Raw genomic sequence first — 22,269 nt, forward strand, 5'->3', positions numbered from 1 at the left:
TGTTTTATTTATTTTATATTCCGCATTACTGTATAACCTAGAAATATAGTTTGAGAAAAAAAAAAACATTATTTCAGTGGATACCTACAAACATTTTATAGATGATATGACTCCTGTTTTCGAAAAATCGGTTTAGGAGTAGAGATCAATATTTTTAGGTAACTAATTGGCATTTCATGCAAGTCAGGGGAAATTATAATAACACATTTACTTGTAACATTTATTTGTAATATCTTAACACCTAAAACAGAGAATATTGCACTACCTACATCATACTTAAAGCTTTCTGCAATTAAGCATAACCAATTCTTTTGCGGCGGACGGAGGCTACAGCCAAGTATAATGAAATCCTGTCCGTTAAAAATAGCACTATCAAAATCAAAGACCATAGACACGTTTTTATTTAGCATCAATATTAAAATGGTTGCACCTTTTGGCTTTCTATTAGAATTTACACCATTTAGGGAACGTATCCAACAGATATGAGAGGTAGCTATGCATTGCCCTAGGACAAATCCACCAATATTATCATCTTATTTTACCAATGCTTAGCGTAGCTCTGGTGCAAAGGGATTAACAGAAAGTCAAACTCGTTAAGAGCGTTACCATGCATGTTGGAACAGCTTGTTAGAGCTCCCTTTAACATCTTTGGTAGAAAGCGTCATCTCTAGTCCACTCACAAAATAATTTTGGTAGGACTTAGAATGCAAATAAACAAAAATTACACAGATTAATTAACTACTTAAAATTTCAAACAAATTTAAGCATTCTGAATTGTTTTATACTATAACATATTTTGATCACATTTAATATACTAATACATTATTAAGTAGGTAGATATAATTAAGGCTACATACTAGTCTGTGAGGCAATTCTATACCCTTAAAATGGCACTATACTTAGACTACAATACTGATCGTTTACATAACACAACCATCGTACTGCTAAATACATTTAGCAAAACTTTCAAACAACTACAATAATAGTGACAATATGTATCCACTGGCTTCTAAATAATAAATAAAATTTATGAAACTGCTGCTATTTCACACAGTATATACAAGCTTTATGTAATAGTGTAATTATTTTTAGTTTCAATTAGAACTCCAATTTGTAAACTCATCTACAGGTGTTGTAAAAAGCGGTATCAATGATAATTCATAAGGCGCGGCGAAGTTTATTGGCACAATGTTTCTAATAAGTAAATAACATATTTTTTTGTAACTTGTATCTTATATTTGATTGCATATAACAGCAATGTGGCATATGTCACTATTATTGACTATTTAATCTATCCTACACTTATATACAATTGATCTATATTGTACATGGATGTGGACTATTTTATAATAGGATATTCATTTTAGAATTGATACTCTCAAGGAATGATTACAGTTTTTGGTGCAGAAGACACTCTGTATATTATTTGATTCATAAAATATTGTGTCCTTTTTATTTAATTATTATTAAAAAATTAAGACATAATATATTTTATTATTAAATGTGTTTGATAATATTTAACGAAAAACAACTAAGATTAGGTAATTATATTTTTAAGAAGTGTATTACGTAGGTAACGTTAAATGCAAAATAGTTTTTTTTTATATTTAAAATAAAATATAAAACAAATATCTTGTAATAATAAAATCAATAGCTAGACAACAGCAAACACAAAGGGTATTACGTCGCATATAAAATATGATTGAATCACAATCCCATCAATTTCTTCATTGCCATCTTGATAAGCGACATAATATAGTTTCAGTCTTCTTAAGCTTGTTAATTACATTGCCATGTAAACAATTATTCTATGTTAGCAACATTGCCTATAGATATGCTTTTTAGATAAAACTTATTTAAATTACATTAGCACATTATTTCACTCAAGTTTCAAATTCCTTTGATATTATAATAGATCAATCAACAATCGACGATTGATTGTATTCGATTACTTCATCTAACTTATTCAGATCGATTTACGCCTCAGATCTAATTTTAGCGAATGTTTAACATAATGTTTAATATAATATTTGAATTTTGCCATAAAAAGTACAATTGTTACAAGTAGGTACATTAGATCGTCTCACTGATTACATGAAAAATTGTACCTTACATCTGTAATGCAGCTAATTCACAGTAGGAATTATACATCAGTGACGAATTGTCTATATAATCCGATCGCGGCCGGCTTCCCTTTCTTAATAATAAATAATAATAATAATATCAGCCCTGTATTTTATACTTGCCCACTGCTGAGCACGGACCTCCTCTACTACTGAGAGGGATTAAGCCTTAGTCCACCACGCTGGCCTAGTGCGGATTGGTAGTTCGAAATTCTTATAGAGAACTTCTCAGATGTGCAGGTTTCCTCACGATGTTTTCCTTCACCGTTAAAGCGAACGATAAATTCACAAGGAATACACACATGATTTTAGAAAAGTCAGAGGTGTGTGCCCTTGGGATTTGAACCTGCGCACATTCGTCTCGGCAGTCCGTTCCACAACCAACTAGGCTATCGCCGCTAATTCCCTTTCTTAATTTGTGTTAAATATAATGTACCTATATGTTGTGTCGGATTCCCTTTCGGAAAACTTAACCCGTCGCCATTGGTTATATTATAATATCAACATCTTTAGACCAATTAAATGATTCTCATATTGATGTAAAAATTAAACACAAATTTTGAAAAGATTATTTCTGAATATGCTTCAGATTTTACTTCACTCGTATCATAAAACTTTTAAGTATAAACCAGAATATCAGGGACATCTTTTTAGACCGAAATGACCATAATCTTTTTATTGAATAAACCCCATACTTTACTCAACGAAACTTCACAATCGTATAAATTATGAAGCATGATAATATATGGAACAAGTAGGAACGTTTTTATTTAAATTAGGAACAGGAAAGCGTCTACACTATAGTGTGTTTGCAAACTATAATTTAAATATTAATTTAAGTGATTATGTGGAAGATATAGTAAGTAGGTAAATATATATAAGTAGTAGCATAATTATAAAGCAATAGAGATCCATTAATTAAAATCATGTCTTAACTTATAAAACATTGGTAACTTTGTACTTATATTGTAATCGACCCGATGATTCTTAATAAAATTAATCCTGACAATTTAAAGCTAAAAATTATTATGCAATTATGGCTCTATTTTTCAGGATTTACATTCAACTAAAGTCCAACATTTTCTCTTATATTTTGGATGCAATAAATAACATATTAATAAATAATTTTAAAATAAATAAATATTTAATAACAATAGTGTTTCGCTTAAATTAATTTGTGTGTAACAAATACATTACCATACAGACATATATCAAGGCCAACCAAAGTTAATCCCTGCCAGTTGGTAGAACTTTTCATTGTAGGGCCTATAGAAATCTCTCAACTGTTCTATAGTTTTTGGGTCTATATGTGGGTGACTCCTGCCTTTTGTTTTCCCCAGGCAGTGTGGAGTAGATCTGCTTTCCGATTTCAGAAGGCATGGAAAACCTTTTGTCGAGTTAAAGTAGAAGTGCTTTTCCGTTATCACCTTTTTAAGACCAAGGAACTCCTGAAAACCACAAAAGTGTTTGAGAACCACAGATGTAGTTTTGTGAGACACTGTGGGTACAGTATAATAAGGAATAAAAGAATACCTGTCGCGTTTGTTTTTTAAAATGCAACCTATTTTGTTAATGGGTTGTTTATCATCAAAGCAAAAGATTCACCTGAACTTTAGCCATTTCGGCTGCGGGATCACTGATAAGTTGTTCCCCATTGATCAGCAGCAGACTTCGACGACGGAACCGACGTAACCATCTCCTCAATGGCCTCGCATACACCCCAAGCCTCACCGGCGCCCAGAGTGCGTCCACAGCAGTCTTGCCGTCCCACCCCGCCGATCTGTTAATCAGTACCAACTCCTCGAAACGCGGCAAAGAAGGTCTTTTACTAGAACGAAATTAATCACATGGTCAATTGACTGATTAGGAAGAATGGGATTTTGTTTTCGTATATACACACTGCTTTATACTAATGAATACCGTTTCAAAAAAAAAAAAAAGAATGGTACCTATAAACAAAAAACAAAAATATTTAATACATTTAAAAGAAAAATATCTGCCTGAAGCCACGGGGCTCGACGCATTTCGCCTGTCATGCCGCGCTATAGTTACGCCACTGGCGTATGCGCGCCTACGTAAACCACAATTTTGTTGTTATCTGACTATGTAATAAATATTTATTAAAATATCACCTTGCAGACTGCGTATAGTCACTTATGGCACGCGTGACAGGATCACGGACAACAGCTAACAACTTCACGGAAGGGTTCATAGCATAAACTCTTCTTGGTGCAGATCGAGTCACCCAGTATGATGGGGTTTTTTCCATAGTGATCTGACCCTCCAATGTAGGTGGCATTCTCTCCCTAGAATTTGGAATAAGTTAAATTAATTTAAATTTCTGAGATGCCACATAAATAAATAAAAAAAATGGTTAAACAATTTAAAACTTACCTATACCATTCAAAGCCTTTATGGTAAAATTTATCAAAGAAATGCACTTCTGAACCTGCAGCTCTAACATCAGGATGAAGTCTGAAAATTATGTAATATACTTTTTCTTTACAATACTGTTATTTCATATTTTAAATTTATTAATAACAAGGTCCCTTTTTGAATAAATTATACATTTAGTGTAATTATAAAGTCTGAGAAAATGTTTTGTTAAAAAAAAATAGCTTATTTTTTTTGTAATAAATCTATCTTTTTTTAATGTAAATTTTATTATTTCGCTATAACCAAATAACTTACCTTAAAAATTCCAACAGTGCTCTAGTTCCACATTTTTTAACGCCAATGATGAGTGCGTCCGGTAATCTCTTAACTGACACAGAGTTACGTTTCAGTCTCATATACTTGTCCTCTTCTAAGTTAAACCCAAGGAGGGAAGCCAAACGAAAAGTAGCACTCTTGTATTTTGATATGTGATTTTTTAAATATACATATTTTAGAGAAAACTAGAAAAAAGAATATTCATAATAACATATTTTAATTTCTCTTGCCAAATTAATTCCACTCTAGTATAATTATTAGGAACAATTTATTGTTCTAAACTCAGAATATCAGATTTTTTTATAATGTAAGTACTTAAAAGTCTTTCTATATATTCAACTGTTATTATAACAAAATTAAAGAGGTTTAATAATTAACTCTACCAATAACAAATATTTGGGTTGGTTTATAAAGGTATGCTACTTGTAGTCTATAATACAGGCTAAATGTATACAAGAAATAAATACATGTATATAATATTTTTTTAAACATTATTTAAAACCATACCAAATATATTCATGGTAAAATGTTCGCACTAAATGTAACAAATTATACTCACCCTCGTTTCGTCAACTAAACAGGTATTCAGTGCATATAATGAATATAATAGAAATAATAATATGAAATATATAAACATAGTTCGCTTCGAGAGCACTGGAACCCATTTCATTTCTGTTTTGATTCATTTGAAGTATTTATTAATTGTGCTCGCAGAGTTTCACCACACTTACGCAATTTAAATTTGAGAAAACTAGTTATTCATTTGAAATCCTTCGAACTAATTATTTGGAGAAAATAATTGAACATTTTCTTCATTGGAATGTTAAATTATTGTTGATATAAATGTAATGTTTATCAATTTCACAGTCGTAAAACGATAATCGATGAATGAAATTTTCCGGGAAAACTATGTGACAGTTTACAGATTACTTAAATGTTGGTAGAAAGAAAATTTTCCCAAGTTAGGGTTGTCAAACACTTTCAAGTTTTTTTATTTATAAATCAGTAGAGGGCCTTATTATAAGATTAAACAAGCAAGTGATCAGTTAGTATTATTGTTTCGTCTCGTTATTATAAACCTCTGCCAATATAGCTCCCCTAATTATTTATTAAATTCATTAAATTCTTATCATTTTTTTATTTAGGGTATTTCATAGTTTCAGTTTGTTGAGAAACCATAGATTATGAACACGCGTAGAGTAAAAAATACCAACATAACAACGCAGCAAAACACTTTGACAGCCGCAAGAAAATATAAAGAAATTTGATCGCGTTGAACTTTGAAGCCGTGAAATAAATTAAAATGACAGTCCAACAGCTCAACTCTAATATTTCTGACGACTCTGATGATATGGTTAGTTTACCATCTGAGGAGGAGATTTATAGGCGAAAATATCAGTTGTTATTGGAACGATGTGAAGTATTGCAACAGGATAACGAAAGAATCATAAATAGGTTTGTGTTGAGACGCGATATTGGTGCTATTTTATGTGTTTTGTGTGTGATGTGCACTCGTGTTGTTCCAGAATACACGAGGTGAAGAGGATATCCAAACGATATCGTAAAGATATCAGGTTACTGGCAGCTCGATTGGACAGACATGGTGATCCTTTCCGAACAGTCGCTCTGGAGATAGAAACGAAGTCTGATGTGAATACCAGGCCAAGCCGCCCTAGTGTTAAGACACAGCCAGTTAAACAGGAAAAACAAAATGCTACCACAAAAAAAGCTGCCTCAAAGAGAAAGAGTAAAGCTGACAAGGTAAAATCTTCCAAAGGATATTTTAACTTCTCTTGTAGATCAGTTATTTGGTATGTAAGTTTTAGTGTTGTTTTACAATGATTACAATTGTTTTTAGGGCTATATTTTAACATTTAATTTTTGTTCAAAACTGCAACACATGAAATCTGTGTCAAATATGAAGCATCTTACACTCACAAGAGAATTCCTTCTATTTTCCTTTATTCCAATATGTTAACTTAGCAATGTTTTACAGCCTGAAAAGGACCCCAATGCACCCAAGAAGCCATGTAATGCATTTTTCCAATTCTGCCAAGAGCAAAGGCCATTGGTAGTAGCAGAGTCAAATTCAGACACAGGTGCCGAACCATCTAAGCAGGAAGTCACAAGGCAGTTAGCTTCAAGATGGAGGGCACTAAGCAGTGATGAGAAGAGGGTATGTGTTGTAAACAATAATTACATTAACCAGCAAGATAAAATAATTGCATGATTTGTAGCTGAAGTAAAATTATGTTTGTCATCAACCATAAGTTATGTTTCTGTAGACAAAGAACAATGCTTTTTTACTGAACTCTACTTATATCAACTGATTTGTATTTTCAGGTATATGTGGCTATGTTTGAGAGATCAAAGGAGAAATATGTAGAGCAGATGTCAGCATACATTAAAAAGGAGCAATGACAGTCATCAGACAACACTAGCTCTTAAGTTCTCTTGTGATAGTCAGCTTTAAAATTAGGATACTGTTCAAACTAATTATAAGTATTTTTATTGATACATGTTTTTAATTTATATATATTTTGTAAATATTGTGAAAATATTTCCAACCAATGATGTTCTGAGTATTACCAATGTGCCCCAATTTTCATACAAACAGGACTAGAATGAATAAAAATTAATTTTATACATTACATTATTTTAATAACATAACAATATAAGAAACTAAAATAATATTATACAAATCCACATTACACAATACACCAATATAACTGAAAGATTGATGAATCTATTGCATAGACAATAGACTATTTTTAACCCTTAAAATGGTCTTTCTCAAGGCGGATGGCTTTCATTGCCTCTATGGGGTCTTGTTTACCAGCATGTTTTTGTACAGACGGTTCAGTTACTCTCATAAATGGGTTATATAACTTTTCCTCAGCAATAGTTGAAGGCACCTGTAATGAATTCAAAAATATCATTATTTCATTTTATAATATGAAGTTCATAACAAATTGCACATAAAAGTGGTCATTAATTGTTTTTGAGGCTATTAAAAAGCAGTTATCTCAAACTCATATGGTCTAATTTTAATTTTGAGACTCCATGACTACTTTGAAACTAAGATATTATACCCAATATCAGCAATTAACATACTGTAGGCTTTCCATCTTCTCGTTGCTGTTTCGACCAAGCAATCTTCTTATGGACCTCTTCATTATGTGGTTCCACATGGGAAGCAAATTTTAAGTTCTGTAAAGAGTATTCATGGCCACAAAACACATTGGTATGATCCGGAAGTTTGCTCAGAATGGTGATGAGAGCTTTGTACATTTGATCAGCAGTACCTTCAAAGAACCTGCCACATCCACCTAAGAACAATGTGTCTCCTGAAAATGTAGAATAAAAAATATACTAATTAATTAACGCTACTAATTGAGTACATTTCTTAAAACTATTCATTATTACATTTTGTAATTGCACAAATTTACTGACAAATTCGTTACATTGTTATAGTTGATTAATAATATATATTTTTTTAAATTTTGGACAAGTAATAACCTGTAAATACAGCAGGTTCACTGCCTTCTTCTGGAGCAGTGACAAAGTAACAGATATGTCCAGATGTGTGACATGGTGTAAACAGACACTGTATGTTAAGGTTTCCCACGTTAAACTTGTAGTTGTGCTGAACTTTTTGTGTGAGGGCACCGATCCTGTCATCACCTCCATATACTTGCAGACCTGGGTGCTGTTTGACAAGGTCTTCATTACCACCTGCATGGTCCCTGTAAATTTAAATGAAGTTAAGTCTTAACCTTATACAAATTTACCAACTAGATACATCATTTGAGTCAATCTATACTAGACCTACAATCATTTCATATATTATAATCTACTTGATAGTCATATTTGCCTTTTATATCTGGAATCAAAAAGGTGTGTATTTATTGTAAATACAGAATGCTTCATAATTAACAGATTTTCAGACACAACATGCATTTTAGAATAAACCCACTATTATATATAATTATGCTATTTTCTAATTTAAAAAACTTTTCTCATGGTATGCTCATTAGAATAAGTATAAAGTCAATTACCAGTGGTGGTGTGTAGTTAGTACAGTGGTCAATTTAACTCCTTGCTTTTGAACTGCTTCAAGAACAGTTTTAGGCTCAACGGGATCGACAATGGCAGCTTCATTTGTAGCTTTGTCCACAATCAAGTACATGTAATTGTCTTGAAGTGCTGGCAATATTTTAACATCCATGTTTTTGTATATAAAGTGTTCTTGACTGCTATGAGCACCCCGTTGGTTGCGAATAAGCGCTTTGAAAAATAAAATTACATTTTTACCTTTTTTTGAAAAATGATAATTTATCTATATGTAAACACAACCATCTTATAAGATAGGTACCAGCTGTTGTTCACCACAGCGGCAACGAGAACGTGTTGTTCTTCAACAAAATGCTATTGCGAACTTTTCCCAGATGAAAAATTATTACTAGGCCCTTAATAGTATAACACGCCAACCCAAAGGTTACTTTAAATTTGTGACCGATTTTCAACTTCCTTTCAAATTGCAAAATATTCATAAACCTTCGGGTTTATGTTCCAAAAATAGGAAGAATTCATGTGTAAAATTATTTACGGTAACATAAAATTATCAACAGTGTACAAGCTTCGATAAAACAAAAACATACCTTGAAAATAGAGTTTGGTAATTTGTTGCGACAGCCCAAACGGCAATGAATTAACGATTCTAGCGAGCATTGAACAAAATAAATAAGTTCTAAGTAAAAAGAAAATGTTACAAGTGTTAAGTAATTCTATCTGTGCGTTTTATCAGTACAAACACATTATTTATTGCTATTGATAACGAAGATATAAAAAAAACAACAAAGTACCTATTCGATTTTCTTCTTTTAACTCTACAAATTATTATTTTAACTGATTTTTTGACAGCCGGGTTTCGGAATAAGGTTTTCCAATGCTCTATAATTCGTAAAAAAAGTAGGTATGTAGGTAATATAAATATTTTTATTATCATTCATCTCTGGAAATTGTATGTTCCGTGTCCTTACTGAAATAAATATATATTTCAAGCATTACCTATGACTTCTTTCTAAACATCCTTATTTTAGTAGTGTTTACGTACGTCAAAAAAGTATATTACAGAAACGTCAAAAAAGTCATGTGTAAGTTTGCATGTGGGTTTATTTACTATTTTGATGTGATGAAAAAAGTTATTTTTTAATCATTTAAAGATTTAATATAGCAAAATGAAGAGTAAACCTGTAAAACACAAGTCTACCAACACTTTTCGGGTGAGTAATAACAGCAGGGGCTTAGGTACTGCTGTATCACCCGTATCTGTGGTACTGGGTCCCCGATCTTCAGATGCTCCTCTTGGCCCATAAATACTTTTAAATAAGCGGGGGCACTAAAATTCACACTGCCCAAAATGGGCCCTTATGAAATATGAAATAGAGTCCCTTTGCATATCCACTGAGTAAAAGAGATTTTAGTTTCGTATAATTTAAGGTTAGATTCGTATTTTTCTTATATTTTAATCTGGGTAATAGATAAACTCCAAACAAAATATGTATTACATCGACACGTTACCCCACACCCTGGAGTGTTATAATGATCGTAATAGATATAGTATCATCAAAGATTGAGTTACTTATCTTTTGCTCCACATCATGTTATAAATAGTCGTATGTAATAAGATTTCTCATAAAAACTTTTTATCCTTTATAATAACAAAATCGTAAACAATGAAATTATTCCTTTAATACAGCTTCATTGAATAAAATAAATACAAACTAATTCTCACATATAAGCACAAAAATATATTTACAAGGTAAGAATATATTGTTATTTTACAGTTTGTACCTTTTGCGGAACGGATAAATTCCATAGACATCCGCCATGCAGCTTTCTACCACATTGAGCATGCAAACACAGAACACCCACAGGAGAATGTAACACACTTCCACCTAACTATACGGAAATGGTACGCACTCAACTTGACAGAAAACTTCAAGAAGTTTAGGCGTGAAGTATTTGGTATTGTGACTGTGCCTTACCTGGTGCATAAGAAAGATATAGTTCTTGAAATATTGGAGAGATATTTGAAATTGGAGGATCAGTTGTGCTTACAACCTTTATTGGAGTAAGTGTTATTATGATAATGATGAAACATGTAACTAAACTAATTATACACAGTAATTATATGTAAACAATTTGCTGTAAATATTAAGGTTGTTTAAACACACATAAATAATGAAATTATATTTTTAATGGTAGTATTAACTATGAATTAAGTTTTTTTCAGAATTTTGGTAGCAGTAGCAAAAGATTTGCGTGAAGACTTTTATCCCTATTTTCCTAAATTTCTTGATATACTCATATCATTGTTAAACACAAAAGATGCCGAAAGATTAGAATGGACATTACTTTGCCTTGCATTCTTGTTCAAAATCCTGAAACCACATTTAAAGAAAGATTTAGCTGTTGTTTTAAAAAGGATTATACCTTTATTGAGTGAAAGTCATCCACAATACATAAACAACTTTGCTGCAGAGAGCTTTGCATTTGTTGCCCGTGATGTAAGAGATAAGAATAAATTTATCTCACTGGTGCTCAATTACTTACAAGACAATGAAGATGTGAGTGTGTTTTTGTTTATTTTTCCAGTAGTATAAGCTCTTTCTGGGTAAATTATTTTTTTTACTATTTCACAATAAAAAATAGTTATCATCGCAAGCATTACGATGGATTATTTCAAAGTATTTTTACAACTCGAATATATATTTTTGTTTTTAGGCTATAACAGGATGTGGTCATCTAATGTTCGAAATACTTAGGGGAGTGACTGGCAAATTCCATAGTTGCATAGAAACTTTTCTGCCCCTACTCCTTCAAAATTTTAAACAAAAGAAGGAACATCAAGAGCTGCTATTCAAAGTACTGACACAAACAGTAGAAGACAGTTTACAGACCATTTCACATAAAGAGTTTGGTGTATTCTGGAATAATGTGACGAAATACACTGAAGAAATCCTAAAGGATGATGATGGTGAAAGTAATGGTTTGGAATATGTTCTAAGACTTGCAGGTCAAGTCATTGAACATCAAAGAGGCAAATACTTAGCAAATCCGCCACAGTTCGTGCTTTTGTTGGTAAAAGTAATATGTGAACAGTCATCAGAGAGTGTTCTCGAAGTTTGTTCGCAGATTGGTGCTGTTTTACTCTTATCTCCTAATTTGTCCCTTTCTCAGGAGCATGCTGGAATTATTGTCAAAGTACTATTGCCTTTACCATTCCCAAACATTTTGATAAACTTTGTGCAAAATGTAATAGATTACTCCCAGTTTGATATGCACATATTGCCTGCATTTGTAAAGTATGTAATTCAATCAGGATTTGATAATGAAGCAATATGTACTCTAAGCAAAATATGTTTGAGAAAGTCACCTCTTTCTATGAATGGTATCAAATTGTTTGAATGGGTGAAATATCCTATCGATTTTGGTAAAAATTTACCTGATTTTATGGAACATTTTCAATTAGTTGTTAATGAAGACATTGAAAATATTGTCGAGAATCCTGTAAAACTGGCAAATGTGTTATTCTGTTTGCCTCATGTAGAAAAGGTAGATGTTGATTACTGCATTACTGAACTGAGTAATCTGATGTCGAAACTGCTGAAAGTATTGAAAAGCTACAATCTTGAAAATCAAACTGAGGAAAACAAGTATCATTGTGAGACGAACGCGCTATCTCGATGCGCCAGAAAAGTCTTCTTTATATTAGCAAATGCAATGGAAAGCGCAATTCACATATCGAACTGCAAGAAATTGAGTCAGATTTGTGACATTGACATACTCTTGCCGACAATTCTCCCCTGTGCGGCGGATCCTAACTATTTATGCGCATTACATTTGCTTGATTTATATTTGACAGCATATGAGCAAGAAAATGGATTAACTTTCCCATTCTTATCTTTAGTCGATTCTTATTTGAAGAACAACGTATCGTCGCCCTTTCATATCGTAAGTATCTAGTTATTCGAAAATGCTATTTTTCTCTATATTAAGTAAAATAAGTAATATGCCATATTTTTCAATTTTTAGGTACGTTTACTAACAACGCACATATACAAACTATTTGAAAATTTAAGCGAATTCAACAAAATCGTAATTGTGGGCGGGGAAGAAGAAAGATTCTCCATTTTTAGTAGATGTTACGCTGTTGAATCAATGTCGCCGTCTATCCAAGAATACAGAGCTCAGATAAATATGTTACAAAAGATGACATTCAACACAACACAGTATACACTTGCAAAGGACACGGAATTTCATCTTTTTCCTTTAAATTATATGCTTGGGGTTTTGTATGTTAATTTCAAACTATTGTGGGAGCCAGTATCTGAATTTGTAGCTGGTTTTGGTAATACTCTTACAGTTGATGAATTCTGGCCTACTTTCCATACAGCTCTGCAAACTGCCTTTTTGAATGCAAAGAGAAATCTAAAGCGTTTTCAATTTGATAACGAAGTTGATACAGATTATGAGACGCTAAAAGATTTATATTCTGATTATAACAGTATTGCAGAAAGACCAGACTTATATAATTACCGAAACTTGCTATTAAAAGTGATGACAAATTGTATACAAGTCTGCGAAGCAAAGAATCGCGATGTTGTAATATTGTTTTTGAACTTCATCGACGAAGAGTATAGAAGGAACGATAATGCGAATGCTTTAAAAATAGATGTCGAGCTTCATGATAAAAAAATGGACGTAAATGAAGAAAATATTGAAGAAGATGCTGAAAATACCGAAGAAATGCTCGAATATGAAGAACCTAAAGATACAATTAACGGAAAATTAGTATTTAAGACACTAATAAATGTAATGCAAGTATTAGCGCAATTTAAAAACCCTAGAGCGTTACATAAAGAACCAATATTTTGGGAACTTTATATGGAGTTTTTAAAGCACAAAAATCCAGGCCTCCAAAAATTTGCACTGGATTGTGTTTTGAATTATAAGAACAAAAGTGTAACGCCATATAAAAGTAATTTGTACAATTTAGTGGATGATAAAAAGTTTAAAGACGAACTGGCATTATTCAAAATAACAGAAGATGCTAAAAGTATACAACCAGAAGATAGAGAGCATGTGGTGCCAATAATTTTAAGAATCTTGTATGGTAAAATGACATCGAAATTGGGAGCAGATAAAAAGGGCGGGGGTCAAACGCGACGATCTCTAGTCATGAGGTATTTAGCAGGATGTAATGAAAATGAACTCAAAATGTTCATAGAAATGGCCTTTTCACATTTCAAACAGTACATGACAATGAAACCTAAAGAAATATACGACAATATTGTATCTAACTTAGATTTGAAATCGATTACAAGTCCAGGAAAATTACATAGTGTTTTAAATCTCTTCGAAGTAGTACGTGAATATTTTGGAGGATACATGAAAGAACAGTTACTATCGGAGTTATTTACGATATTCTTCGCAATTTGCTCAACTTTCGCTGCCGTGTTGAACCAAGGAGATAAAGTTCATGTTGGGTATATCAAAGTGATGAAAAATCTGCGGACAATTGCGCTCGGTATAACGAAGAAGCTTTTTGAGCAATTCGATAAATACCCTTGGAATAAAGATGAACTGTACGTGGTTTTTGAAACGCTGTTGTGGCCGTTGATCCCAAAACTCCACATTGAAGGCATCCACAGCCCAACAGCTCTTCTGAAATTATTGAACACATGGTGTCAAAATCCCAGATACTATATCCTACTGGTTACAAAATCAGAGAGGGATTCTATAAGTCCTTTACCAGCAATATTTAAGCTATTACTGGCTCCAAAAACTACACCTGGAGTTGTTAACATGATTCTAGACATGATTGAAAAACTATTAATGTTAACGGAAAGTGAAGAAGATAAAGAATTAACACCGATTGATTCTTTTTGTACTCTAGAAGTCGATAACCTTGAAGCATGCAATGTCAACAACATAAACTTTGGAAGTAAGATCTTGGAACCACACATTCCAAGTATACTGGAAGTCATGAAGAGAAGAATGGCGAACTCCGCTAAATCAAACACGGTCAATAAAAGAGATTTATTGATTCTATCCAGAGTTACGGAATTGGTTGCTAATCCTAAAATTTGTGACGAACTTTTGAATTTACTTCTACCAATTTTAGTTAAGAAAGTGTGTACGAATATGGCAGAGGAAAATATGGAACACGCTGTCAACACAATCATAAACCTCTTGGGACACAGCTCAAACCCACAAGTTTATATAAAAAATATTGCAGTTCTATTCAATAAAATCAACCCTGTCGAGATTAGGAAGCTCCTTATAAAATTGCTTACATCTATTGCCGATAATGCGCCATCTAATAAGGAAGTATTAATTAGAATGGCAAATGTTGTCACTGAAATGAATGCTTATAATAAAAGATGGATTGAACAGCCTGATTTTGATCGACGACTTGATGCATATAAGCAAATATACCAGCTTGTAGACAATGGTGAAATGGACGTTGATTTAACAATACTAATAGTGAACAATTGTTTTTATTTCATCCGTACCGAAAAAGATATTGGGTTGAGAGATAGTGCAGGACTGTGTTTGAAAAGAATCTTGCCAAAGTTGCTGATGAAGTATCGGTCGGCAACAGATGGCCAATTTTTAGTTCGTGACACAGTTTTATCACTTATTTCCAATGGTATACGGGATGTTAAAAATGATTTACTGAAAAATGAATCTATAGCATTACTCGGAGAGTTGGCACGGGAGTGTCCTGATGCAGATGTAGTTCTATCAGATTTAGCTCATTTAACTAATAAACAAGATATGGAGGTAGATTTCTTCGAAAACATGTGTCACTTGCAAATGCATCGCCGTGTTAGAGCGCTATTGAAGTTCTGCAAGGTTGCAAAGAAAATGTCGAAATGTCCATCACCAAGAACTTTAACTAATTTTATATTCCCACTTGCCTCCACATATCTCTGTGATGACAAATACACAGATAAGAATACTCTGATCGATGCTGCCATAGATGTTGTATCTACGTGCTGTAGATTATTACCGTGGTATCACTACGAAGTCATACTTAAGTTATATTTGAACAAAATGCGTCACTCTACTGAACATCAGAAGCAATTAACACGTATAATAGTTGGGATTATAGACGCTTTCCACTTTGATTTTTCGAAGGTAAAAAATATTGAACTGCCAAAATCATTGCTTGTTAACGTGGTAACAAATAAATCTAAACAGAACAAAAAAGATGATAACACTATAAATAAAGACGAAGAAATTGTTGAAGATGAACCAAAGGTAGAAGAAAATGATGCGACCGTTAAAGATACTGAAGAGGTAGATACGAAAGAAAATGATGGGGAAACAGAACAAGATATAGAAACTGAGTTAAAAGCAGCAGACGAAGAGGCTGCGGAAGATGAGACTTCTAAAGAAGTGGCGAATATTCCTGCGTTTGAAAGAGTGACGAGCGTGTCACCTTCTGTAGCTAAAAGAATTATCAAGTCTTTATCAGCTGGACTCCTTCCGCAATTGAACAGGTAAGTCAATATTTTTTTCTGAATATAATTTAAATAAGAATTTATGATATCGTTAGTAATCGGTTGCTTTTTACTCCAAATTTCTGTGCAGAAATTATTTTAAATGCATGAAATTAACTTTATGAATGGATCTTCTTTACCTATCTTTTTGAGAAACTGTTAGCAATTTCTGAATTTATTCAATATTTCAGGGCGATAGGCAAACTGACCGAACACGAAGAATCGCATAAAGTGAACCGACGGCGCACAGGGTTTGAAAGACAAGAAGAGGATATGTTGCGTGTCCCGATAGCGCTAGCGTTGGTGAAACTGCTGCAACGACTGCCCGGCGATCTGTTGCGGCATCAACTGCCTGGGTAAGTTTGTAGATAAACAAATTCTTACAGCGTCGCCTTATGTAATGTTTGTTAAGGGTATTTTGATTTTCATCAACAACATCAACTATTGTTACATTTGTTTTATGAATTTAAAATTGGCTCTTAATAGTTCTTACTATACAGTTATTGCATAATAGCTTTTACCCCTAGCTCCGCCCGTGTAATCAACATTTTTCCGGGATAGTCTATAACAGTGAAGAGTAATGTAGCTTTCTATTAGTGAAAGAATTTTCTAGATTGGTTCAGTAGTTCCAGAGATTAGCCCCTACAAACAAACAAAGTTACAAACTTTTCATTTTTATAATATTAGTATAGATATAGTTTATTTAGTAATGTAATAATATATGAATAGTGTTAAAAGCACTTATATAATTCTTGCAAAGGTCATAAAAAGTTTAACCTCTAAAATGTGCTCTACATAATATTATATTTTTCTTTAATTTATTTACACAGGATCATGATCAAGTTATGCTCATTCCTAAAATCACCGCTGAAGCAAGTCCGTATCGCAGCTCGTGACATCGTCAAAAAGATTATGCTGACAGTTGGTACAGCGTACTTGGGAGTATTTCTAGAACATGTAACTTTGCTACTCACTAGAGGCTTCCAAGTCCATGTGCTTGTTTCCACAATACACACAGTTCTTGATGCTTTAAAAGCAGATTTTAAACCAGGGGAACTGAATCAAAACTTACATTACATATTAGACGTTTGCATTAATGATCTTTTCGGGGCTTTGTCTGAAGAAAAGGAAGTAGATAAGCTGCATTACAAGACGCCAGAAGCGAAACCGAGTAAAAAGAGCTACGTCACACTGATGATAGTGTCTCAGAATATTACAGAGAGTTGTTTGATAAACCTCCTACTGCCGTTTAAAGATTTATTGCAGAAACACCATTCGAAGAAAATAGTTTTAAAAGTTCAAGAGGCATTGATGCACATCTCTAGTGGTTTGGTTACTAATAAGTTCATTGACATTGAATCTCTGTTCGTGTTTCTACACGGCGTAGCTTCAGAAAGTATCCCAGAATTCGTATTGGGAGCACCGAAAAGAGAAATAACTGAAGCACAGAAAGAAAAAATGCTGAGGGCTAAACCAGATTGTTTCATAATCCCTGAAACACCAAAAAGGAACAAAGAGACTCAAGCAAAACACGTAAAAGTATCTGGAAAAGCCAATGCCCATGTGTTGGTTGAGTTTAGTTTGAACATCCTGTACATAATACTCAAAAGGGAGAAAGTGCCTCGAATGGATTGTAAAGCGTTTGTAGATCCTCTTATACCCTTACTCGTGGATGCGCTAAAAAGCGACCACGTTAAAGTGACCACAGTCTCTTTGAAATGTATATCGACTTTATGGACCATTCGAATTAGCACACCGACTCTAGAGGAAATGATACAGGATGTAGTGAAAACCATATTTACAATTCTACACAAGTACGCTACGTTTGAAATTAGCAAGCAGAACGATAATTATAATTTGGTGAAGACTGCTTTTAAGGTGGGTGATATCACATGTCGTGTAATATTTTGTAGCGTTAAGTTTGCTGTCAACATATAAACTCTTTATTTTTGTTCCTATATTATGTAATTAACTTATTATTAACTATGTAGATGTTGTTCGCGTGTAAGACCTTTCTCACTATGAGAGTTCCTGAAACAAAGGAAGATACCAGCGCCATTTATTTAAAAAATAAAATTTAAAAATTCTATTATTTTTCCATGGTGGTAAATTATCGGGATATAAAGCCTATGTGCTACAGAACATGGCCTACTTGTGCCAGATTTCACCCAAATCCGTTCAGTTGTTTCTGAGTTTACTTCTAAAAAACCTACAGACATCCAAACATTTTCTCTAACTTTCGGATGATATACGAACTATAATAATTTTATTAAAACATTGAATCATTTATATTTATTATTATTAATTTCTAGGCAGTAACAGTATTAATACGCAACGTGAAATACCACAAAATAGAAGCGGATCAATTAAAAGTCCTTCTTCTATACGCGGAGGAAGATTGCCAAAGCGACGAACGACAAGTAAACTCCTTCCCGCTACTAAAGGCGATATTGGAAGCGAAACTCGTGTCTCCAGAACTGCACGAGGTCATGGAGAAAGTGGCCAGGATTTGTATTTTGAGTGTTTCAGCGAAGTCCAGGTAATCGATAATTATACTTTTTTTTACGTTGTAAGTTTGTTGTTTTATTGTAACGTTAACTTTTTGGACGAGCCACACCACGTAACCATGAAGGGTGCAGTCTACGAAACCGAAAATTAATTTCGATGTCTAACATTCCCGTAAACCTAAGAAATTATTATAGATAATTAAATAAAAAAACTTATATTAAGACTATTGTATACCTACTTGTGTGCTTTTTATCATTTACAATGCAAGGAGCCACGCAAGATGATTGTTAATGACAGTTATTTTGTCTGTTTCAGGGAAGAAGCGCGTGTGATATTTATAAATTACATAACAAATTACTCGCAAGGCAAGCGGCTGCCGAAATACATAGAGTTCTTTATGTCGCAGCTGAACTTCGAACTGCAACACGGCAGAGAGTCGTCGCTCAAGTTCTTAGAGATGATCATAAATAAGTTGCCGTCGGTGAGTATTTTTTAATAATAATGTAATAAAAAAACTATTACATAATATGTATGTATATTTATATTTATACAGGCAATAGTTACAGATATTTTTAATAAAAAGTATCCTAATTGTCGGTTAGATGTGATTTGCCTCTCAAGCTTGGATATATATACCTACCTTATTTATCTCTGCACCACCTTTTGATTGACTGGGAGAGAATGCCTTCGACATTAAGTTCGCCGATATACATATTATGTATATAAGGTACATAAACAAAATAATAATATATTTGTCGCTATCAGGTACAACTCGTTAAGTTCGGTGATCATCTCCTGCTGACGCTGGGCGCGTGCATGGTCAACGACCCTGCGCCGGAGTGTCGCTCGTCGGCTGCAGACTGCATCGAGGCGATGCTCAAACGATTCCCAGCACCGGAGAGGACTAAACTGTTTGAACTGGTGCTCACGTTCTTTCAGGATAATCAGGTATGAAGATATATTGTAAAGTGTCTATAATACTATTTGTTGTTAAATATAGTGTAGTATAAATATAATATTGTCGACTAATGATAAATATTAAGTCCTTTAACTGCACATAAATGTTACCATCCTCACACATGATTTGCTTCTACGATGATTTATATAGTTTCAAATATTTCATTTAAAAACCTTTAGATACTCTGTAACCAATTAAGAATACCATTGTCATGCCAGCATTTTTGTATTACCATATTTGGTAATAAGTTGGTATTTTGTATACCAACTTATTACAAAGTATGTATCATAACTAGCAATTTATTTTTCCCACAGCCAGTGCATTTTGAATTAGCCGCACAATTAACCACACGCTTTGTGAACGTCGAAGGTGAAAACTTCAAGAACCGTCTCAGTACAGTACTATCGCTTACCAGTAGCCGAATAATGCTGCTAAGTAACGATATAACTGAAGGTAGATTCGTTAAATTAAAACTACAAGAATCCGAAGAAAAAACCGACGAAGAAAAACAGAGTGAAAAAGATCACAGCTTGATACAAATACTCAACCTTATCGATAAAATCACTATTCATTGCGAGTCCAGTATGAAGAATAAGAAATTCATTACTGAATTTGATGAAATAGGCCAGCAATGTCAAGCGTTACTCGCTTATCCACACTCGTGGGTGCGGCTTAAAGCTGCAAGGATTTTAACTCATATAATCAATGTAGTGGATGCCGCAGAATTGGAGGAAGTAGTAAGAAATACCGATGACAATGAGAGAGGTTTTATTTACAACGAAACAGAGGCAACGTTAAGGAGTTTGATATTGGACTTATGTGCGCAATACACTCCGTCGGTGTCAAAAGATATGGCTGAACAAGTGAGTTGAGGTTTACTAATCCTGGGCCTACACTAGTCTAACATCAGATACGTGGTTATATCGACGTTTCGTCTCAAATGCGTTTAAAATTAATATAAAGCCTTTCTGTAGTTCTAGCATATTTATGTGGAATATTATGTAGCACACATAATTTTAATTTGGTCATGCAGACCTTTTTGCAATTTTGTTTTATGTTTATAGGTCACGGCAGTACTCTTACTGATATTAAAGTTAGTTCACGCTATGCCATACTTCAAGCTAGGAAAAAAAATAGACAAAGAGAATGAAGACGCGGAAGGCGGCGGTAAACTAAATATTAGATGGATTCTGTTTAAATTGAGAAGAGCTATTAACGTCGAAGTAGCCAGAGCACCTACGTCTATGAATATAGTAAGTATGGTGTATACATTCTGATAGGTTAGTCTAAAGTTAAAATGAATGATTTAATTTGGTCACATGGTAAATATTTTTTATAATAATTTACTTTATCTTTCAATTTTCTAGTTATATTTTAGATTTCGTCATAAAATAGTCAATATTAAATCATATTAATTGATCACACGAACATACATAAACTTCTTCTCAAGCTATATAAAATCAATCTATTCCAGAGAATAGCGATATTCACAATGTTCAAGCACGTGGTCAATTCCTTCGAAGTTCAAGACATAAACAATATAATAGATGTGATACTACCGCCGATAGTTCGGGAAATGTCCACCGGCGACGCGACAGCGCCACCGTCGGTCCCCAAACAACTTGCAAGAGGCCTTGGAAGACGATTGCGAAGGAAAATAGGAGACATTGAGTACAGTAAACTTGTGGCTGAGGTGCAAACACGGCTGAATATTAAGAGAGCAGAGAGGAAAAAGGTAAGCCGATATAATTATTACAGCATTTTTATCCGTAATAAAACATCGGTTAATGATGAATTTATCGATTCTATTTTGATTTATCGATTTGATTTTGTTTAAAGTTTTTTTTTTGTTGTCGCTCCAACGATAAGCTCTAATTATAATTTTAAAATACCCGTTTCGTATCAATTTTAGCAATGGGAATATTTTCTGTTCTCAAAATAATTGATAACGCAGTGTACCTAAATATTATTATTATGAAAACATTATCGTAAATAAGTAAACTTTGTTTCTAGATACTGCTGCAAGAAAAAGTGAACAATCCAGAAAAGGCAGCTAAGAGAAAACTACAGATGAAAGAAAAGAAGAAACAGTCAAAGAAAATGAAGTTAGAAATGTTACAGGGCAGGAGACCACGTGCCAAGAAACGCAAGGCCGAAGATGTTGATCTTGAAGATGTCTTGTTAAATGACGAATGAATATGGCTGATAAATATCCTTTTGAATCTTAAAAATGGTATAAACGATGAAAAATTTTATAAGAATAAATATCTTAAAAAAAGTTTTCTTTTATAAGCTTTTCAGCACTGATTACATTTTATGAATATAAGTATGTAAATATTAGATAGGATTTACGTTTAATAAAACATACCATATTTTATGTTTAGTTTTATTT

The 22,269-nt window shown here is 33.2% G+C and overlaps 4 protein-coding genes across 5 annotated transcripts; 2 read left to right on the forward strand and 2 right to left on the reverse strand.

The window, feature by feature from the left end:
* Nucleotides 1-2,541: 2,541 nt before the first annotated feature.
* On the reverse strand, nucleotides 2,542-5,739 carry LOC115454895 (heparan sulfate glucosamine 3-O-sulfotransferase 3B1). The gene is made up of 6 exons (XM_037437807.1): nucleotides 5,395-5,739; nucleotides 4,815-5,020; nucleotides 4,518-4,598; nucleotides 4,256-4,429; nucleotides 3,729-3,951; nucleotides 2,542-3,571 (listed from the first exon to the last, which is right to left on the reverse strand). The coding sequence occupies exons 1-6, from the start codon at nucleotides 5,503-5,505 to the stop codon at nucleotides 3,335-3,337; spliced, it is 1,032 nt and encodes a 343-aa protein (XP_037293704.1). The 5' UTR covers nucleotides 5,506-5,739; the 3' UTR covers nucleotides 2,542-3,334.
* A 304-nt stretch (nucleotides 5,740-6,043) lies between these two features.
* LOC115451496 (HMG1/2-like protein) lies at nucleotides 6,044-7,350 on the forward strand. Its single transcript, XM_037437737.1, has 4 exons — nucleotides 6,044-6,290; nucleotides 6,362-6,596; nucleotides 6,832-7,011; nucleotides 7,179-7,350. The coding sequence occupies exons 1-4, from the start codon at nucleotides 6,139-6,141 to the stop codon at nucleotides 7,254-7,256; spliced, it is 645 nt and encodes a 214-aa protein (XP_037293634.1). The 5' UTR covers nucleotides 6,044-6,138; the 3' UTR covers nucleotides 7,257-7,350.
* A 124-nt stretch (nucleotides 7,351-7,474) lies between these two features.
* Nucleotides 7,475-9,852, reverse strand: LOC115451494 (hydroxyacylglutathione hydrolase, mitochondrial). 2 transcript variants are annotated; one of them, XM_030179836.2, is made up of 5 exons: nucleotides 9,497-9,852; nucleotides 8,894-9,122; nucleotides 8,355-8,581; nucleotides 7,950-8,182; nucleotides 7,475-7,750 (listed from the first exon to the last, which is right to left on the reverse strand). In XM_030179836.2, the coding sequence occupies exons 1-5, from the start codon at nucleotides 9,564-9,566 to the stop codon at nucleotides 7,607-7,609; spliced, it is 903 nt and encodes a 300-aa protein (XP_030035696.1). In that variant the 5' UTR covers nucleotides 9,567-9,852; the 3' UTR covers nucleotides 7,475-7,606. The 2 variants fall into 2 exon arrangements, with proteins under 2 accessions (XP_030035696.1, XP_030035697.1); XM_030179837.2 differs by having other exon boundaries at nucleotides 9,701-9,831.
* A 105-nt stretch (nucleotides 9,853-9,957) lies between these two features.
* Nucleotides 9,958-22,222, forward strand: LOC115451497 (small subunit processome component 20 homolog). The gene is made up of 14 exons (XM_037437736.1): nucleotides 9,958-10,120; nucleotides 10,685-10,971; nucleotides 11,134-11,467; nucleotides 11,625-12,854; nucleotides 12,936-16,411; nucleotides 16,603-16,767; nucleotides 17,242-18,289; nucleotides 18,724-18,950; nucleotides 19,235-19,400; nucleotides 19,685-19,867; nucleotides 20,192-20,740; nucleotides 20,942-21,130; nucleotides 21,352-21,612; nucleotides 21,891-22,222. The coding sequence occupies exons 1-14, from the start codon at nucleotides 10,076-10,078 to the stop codon at nucleotides 22,071-22,073; spliced, it is 8,343 nt and encodes a 2,780-aa protein (XP_037293633.1). The 5' UTR covers nucleotides 9,958-10,075; the 3' UTR covers nucleotides 22,074-22,222.
* Nucleotides 22,223-22,269: the final 47 nt, after the last annotated feature.

The sequence above is a fragment of the Manduca sexta genome, chromosome 12 (assembly GCF_014839805.1).
Source record: "Manduca sexta isolate Smith_Timp_Sample1 chromosome 12, JHU_Msex_v1.0, whole genome shotgun sequence".
Lineage (NCBI taxonomy): Eukaryota > Metazoa > Arthropoda > Insecta > Lepidoptera > Sphingidae > Manduca > Manduca sexta.

Coding starts and splice junctions, on each gene's coding strand:
- LOC115451497 (XM_037437736.1), top strand. CDS start 10,076: ATGAAGAGTAAACCTGTAAAACACAAGTCTACCAACACTTTTCGG. Junction 19,868..20,191: donor CGTTCTTTCAGGATAATCAG/GTATGAAGATAT, acceptor TTTTTCCCACAG/CCAGTGCATTTTGAATTAGC. Junction 21,613..21,890: donor AGAGAGCAGAGAGGAAAAAG/GTAAGCCGATAT, acceptor CTTTGTTTCTAG/ATACTGCTGCAAGAAAAAGT.
- LOC115454895 (XM_037437807.1), bottom strand. CDS start 5,505: ATGAAATGGGTTCCAGTGCTCTCGAAGCGAACTATGTTTATATATTTC. Junction 5,021..5,394: donor GTTTAGTTGACGAAACGAGG/GTGAGTATAATT, acceptor TCTTTTTTCTAG/TTTTCTCTAAAATATGTATA. Junction 4,430..4,517: donor AAAGGCTTTGAATGGTATAG/GTAAGTTTTAAA, acceptor TCCAAATTCTAG/GGAGAGAATGCCACCTACAT.
- LOC115451496 (XM_037437737.1), top strand. CDS start 6,139: ATGACAGTCCAACAGCTCAACTCTAATATTTCTGACGACTCTGATGAT. Junction 6,597..6,831: donor GAAAGAGTAAAGCTGACAAG/GTAAAATCTTCC, acceptor AATGTTTTACAG/CCTGAAAAGGACCCCAATGC. Junction 7,012..7,178: donor TAAGCAGTGATGAGAAGAGG/GTATGTGTTGTA, acceptor TTGTATTTTCAG/GTATATGTGGCTATGTTTGA.
- LOC115451494 (XM_030179836.2), bottom strand. CDS start 9,566: ATGCTCGCTAGAATCGTTAATTCATTGCCGTTTGGGCTGTCGCAACAA. Junction 8,582..8,893: donor CTAACTACACACCACCACTG/GTAATTGACTTT, acceptor TTAAATTTACAG/GGACCATGCAGGTGGTAATG. Junction 7,751..7,949: donor GAGAAGATGGAAAGCCTACA/GTATGTTAATTG, acceptor AATTCATTACAG/GTGCCTTCAACTATTGCTGA.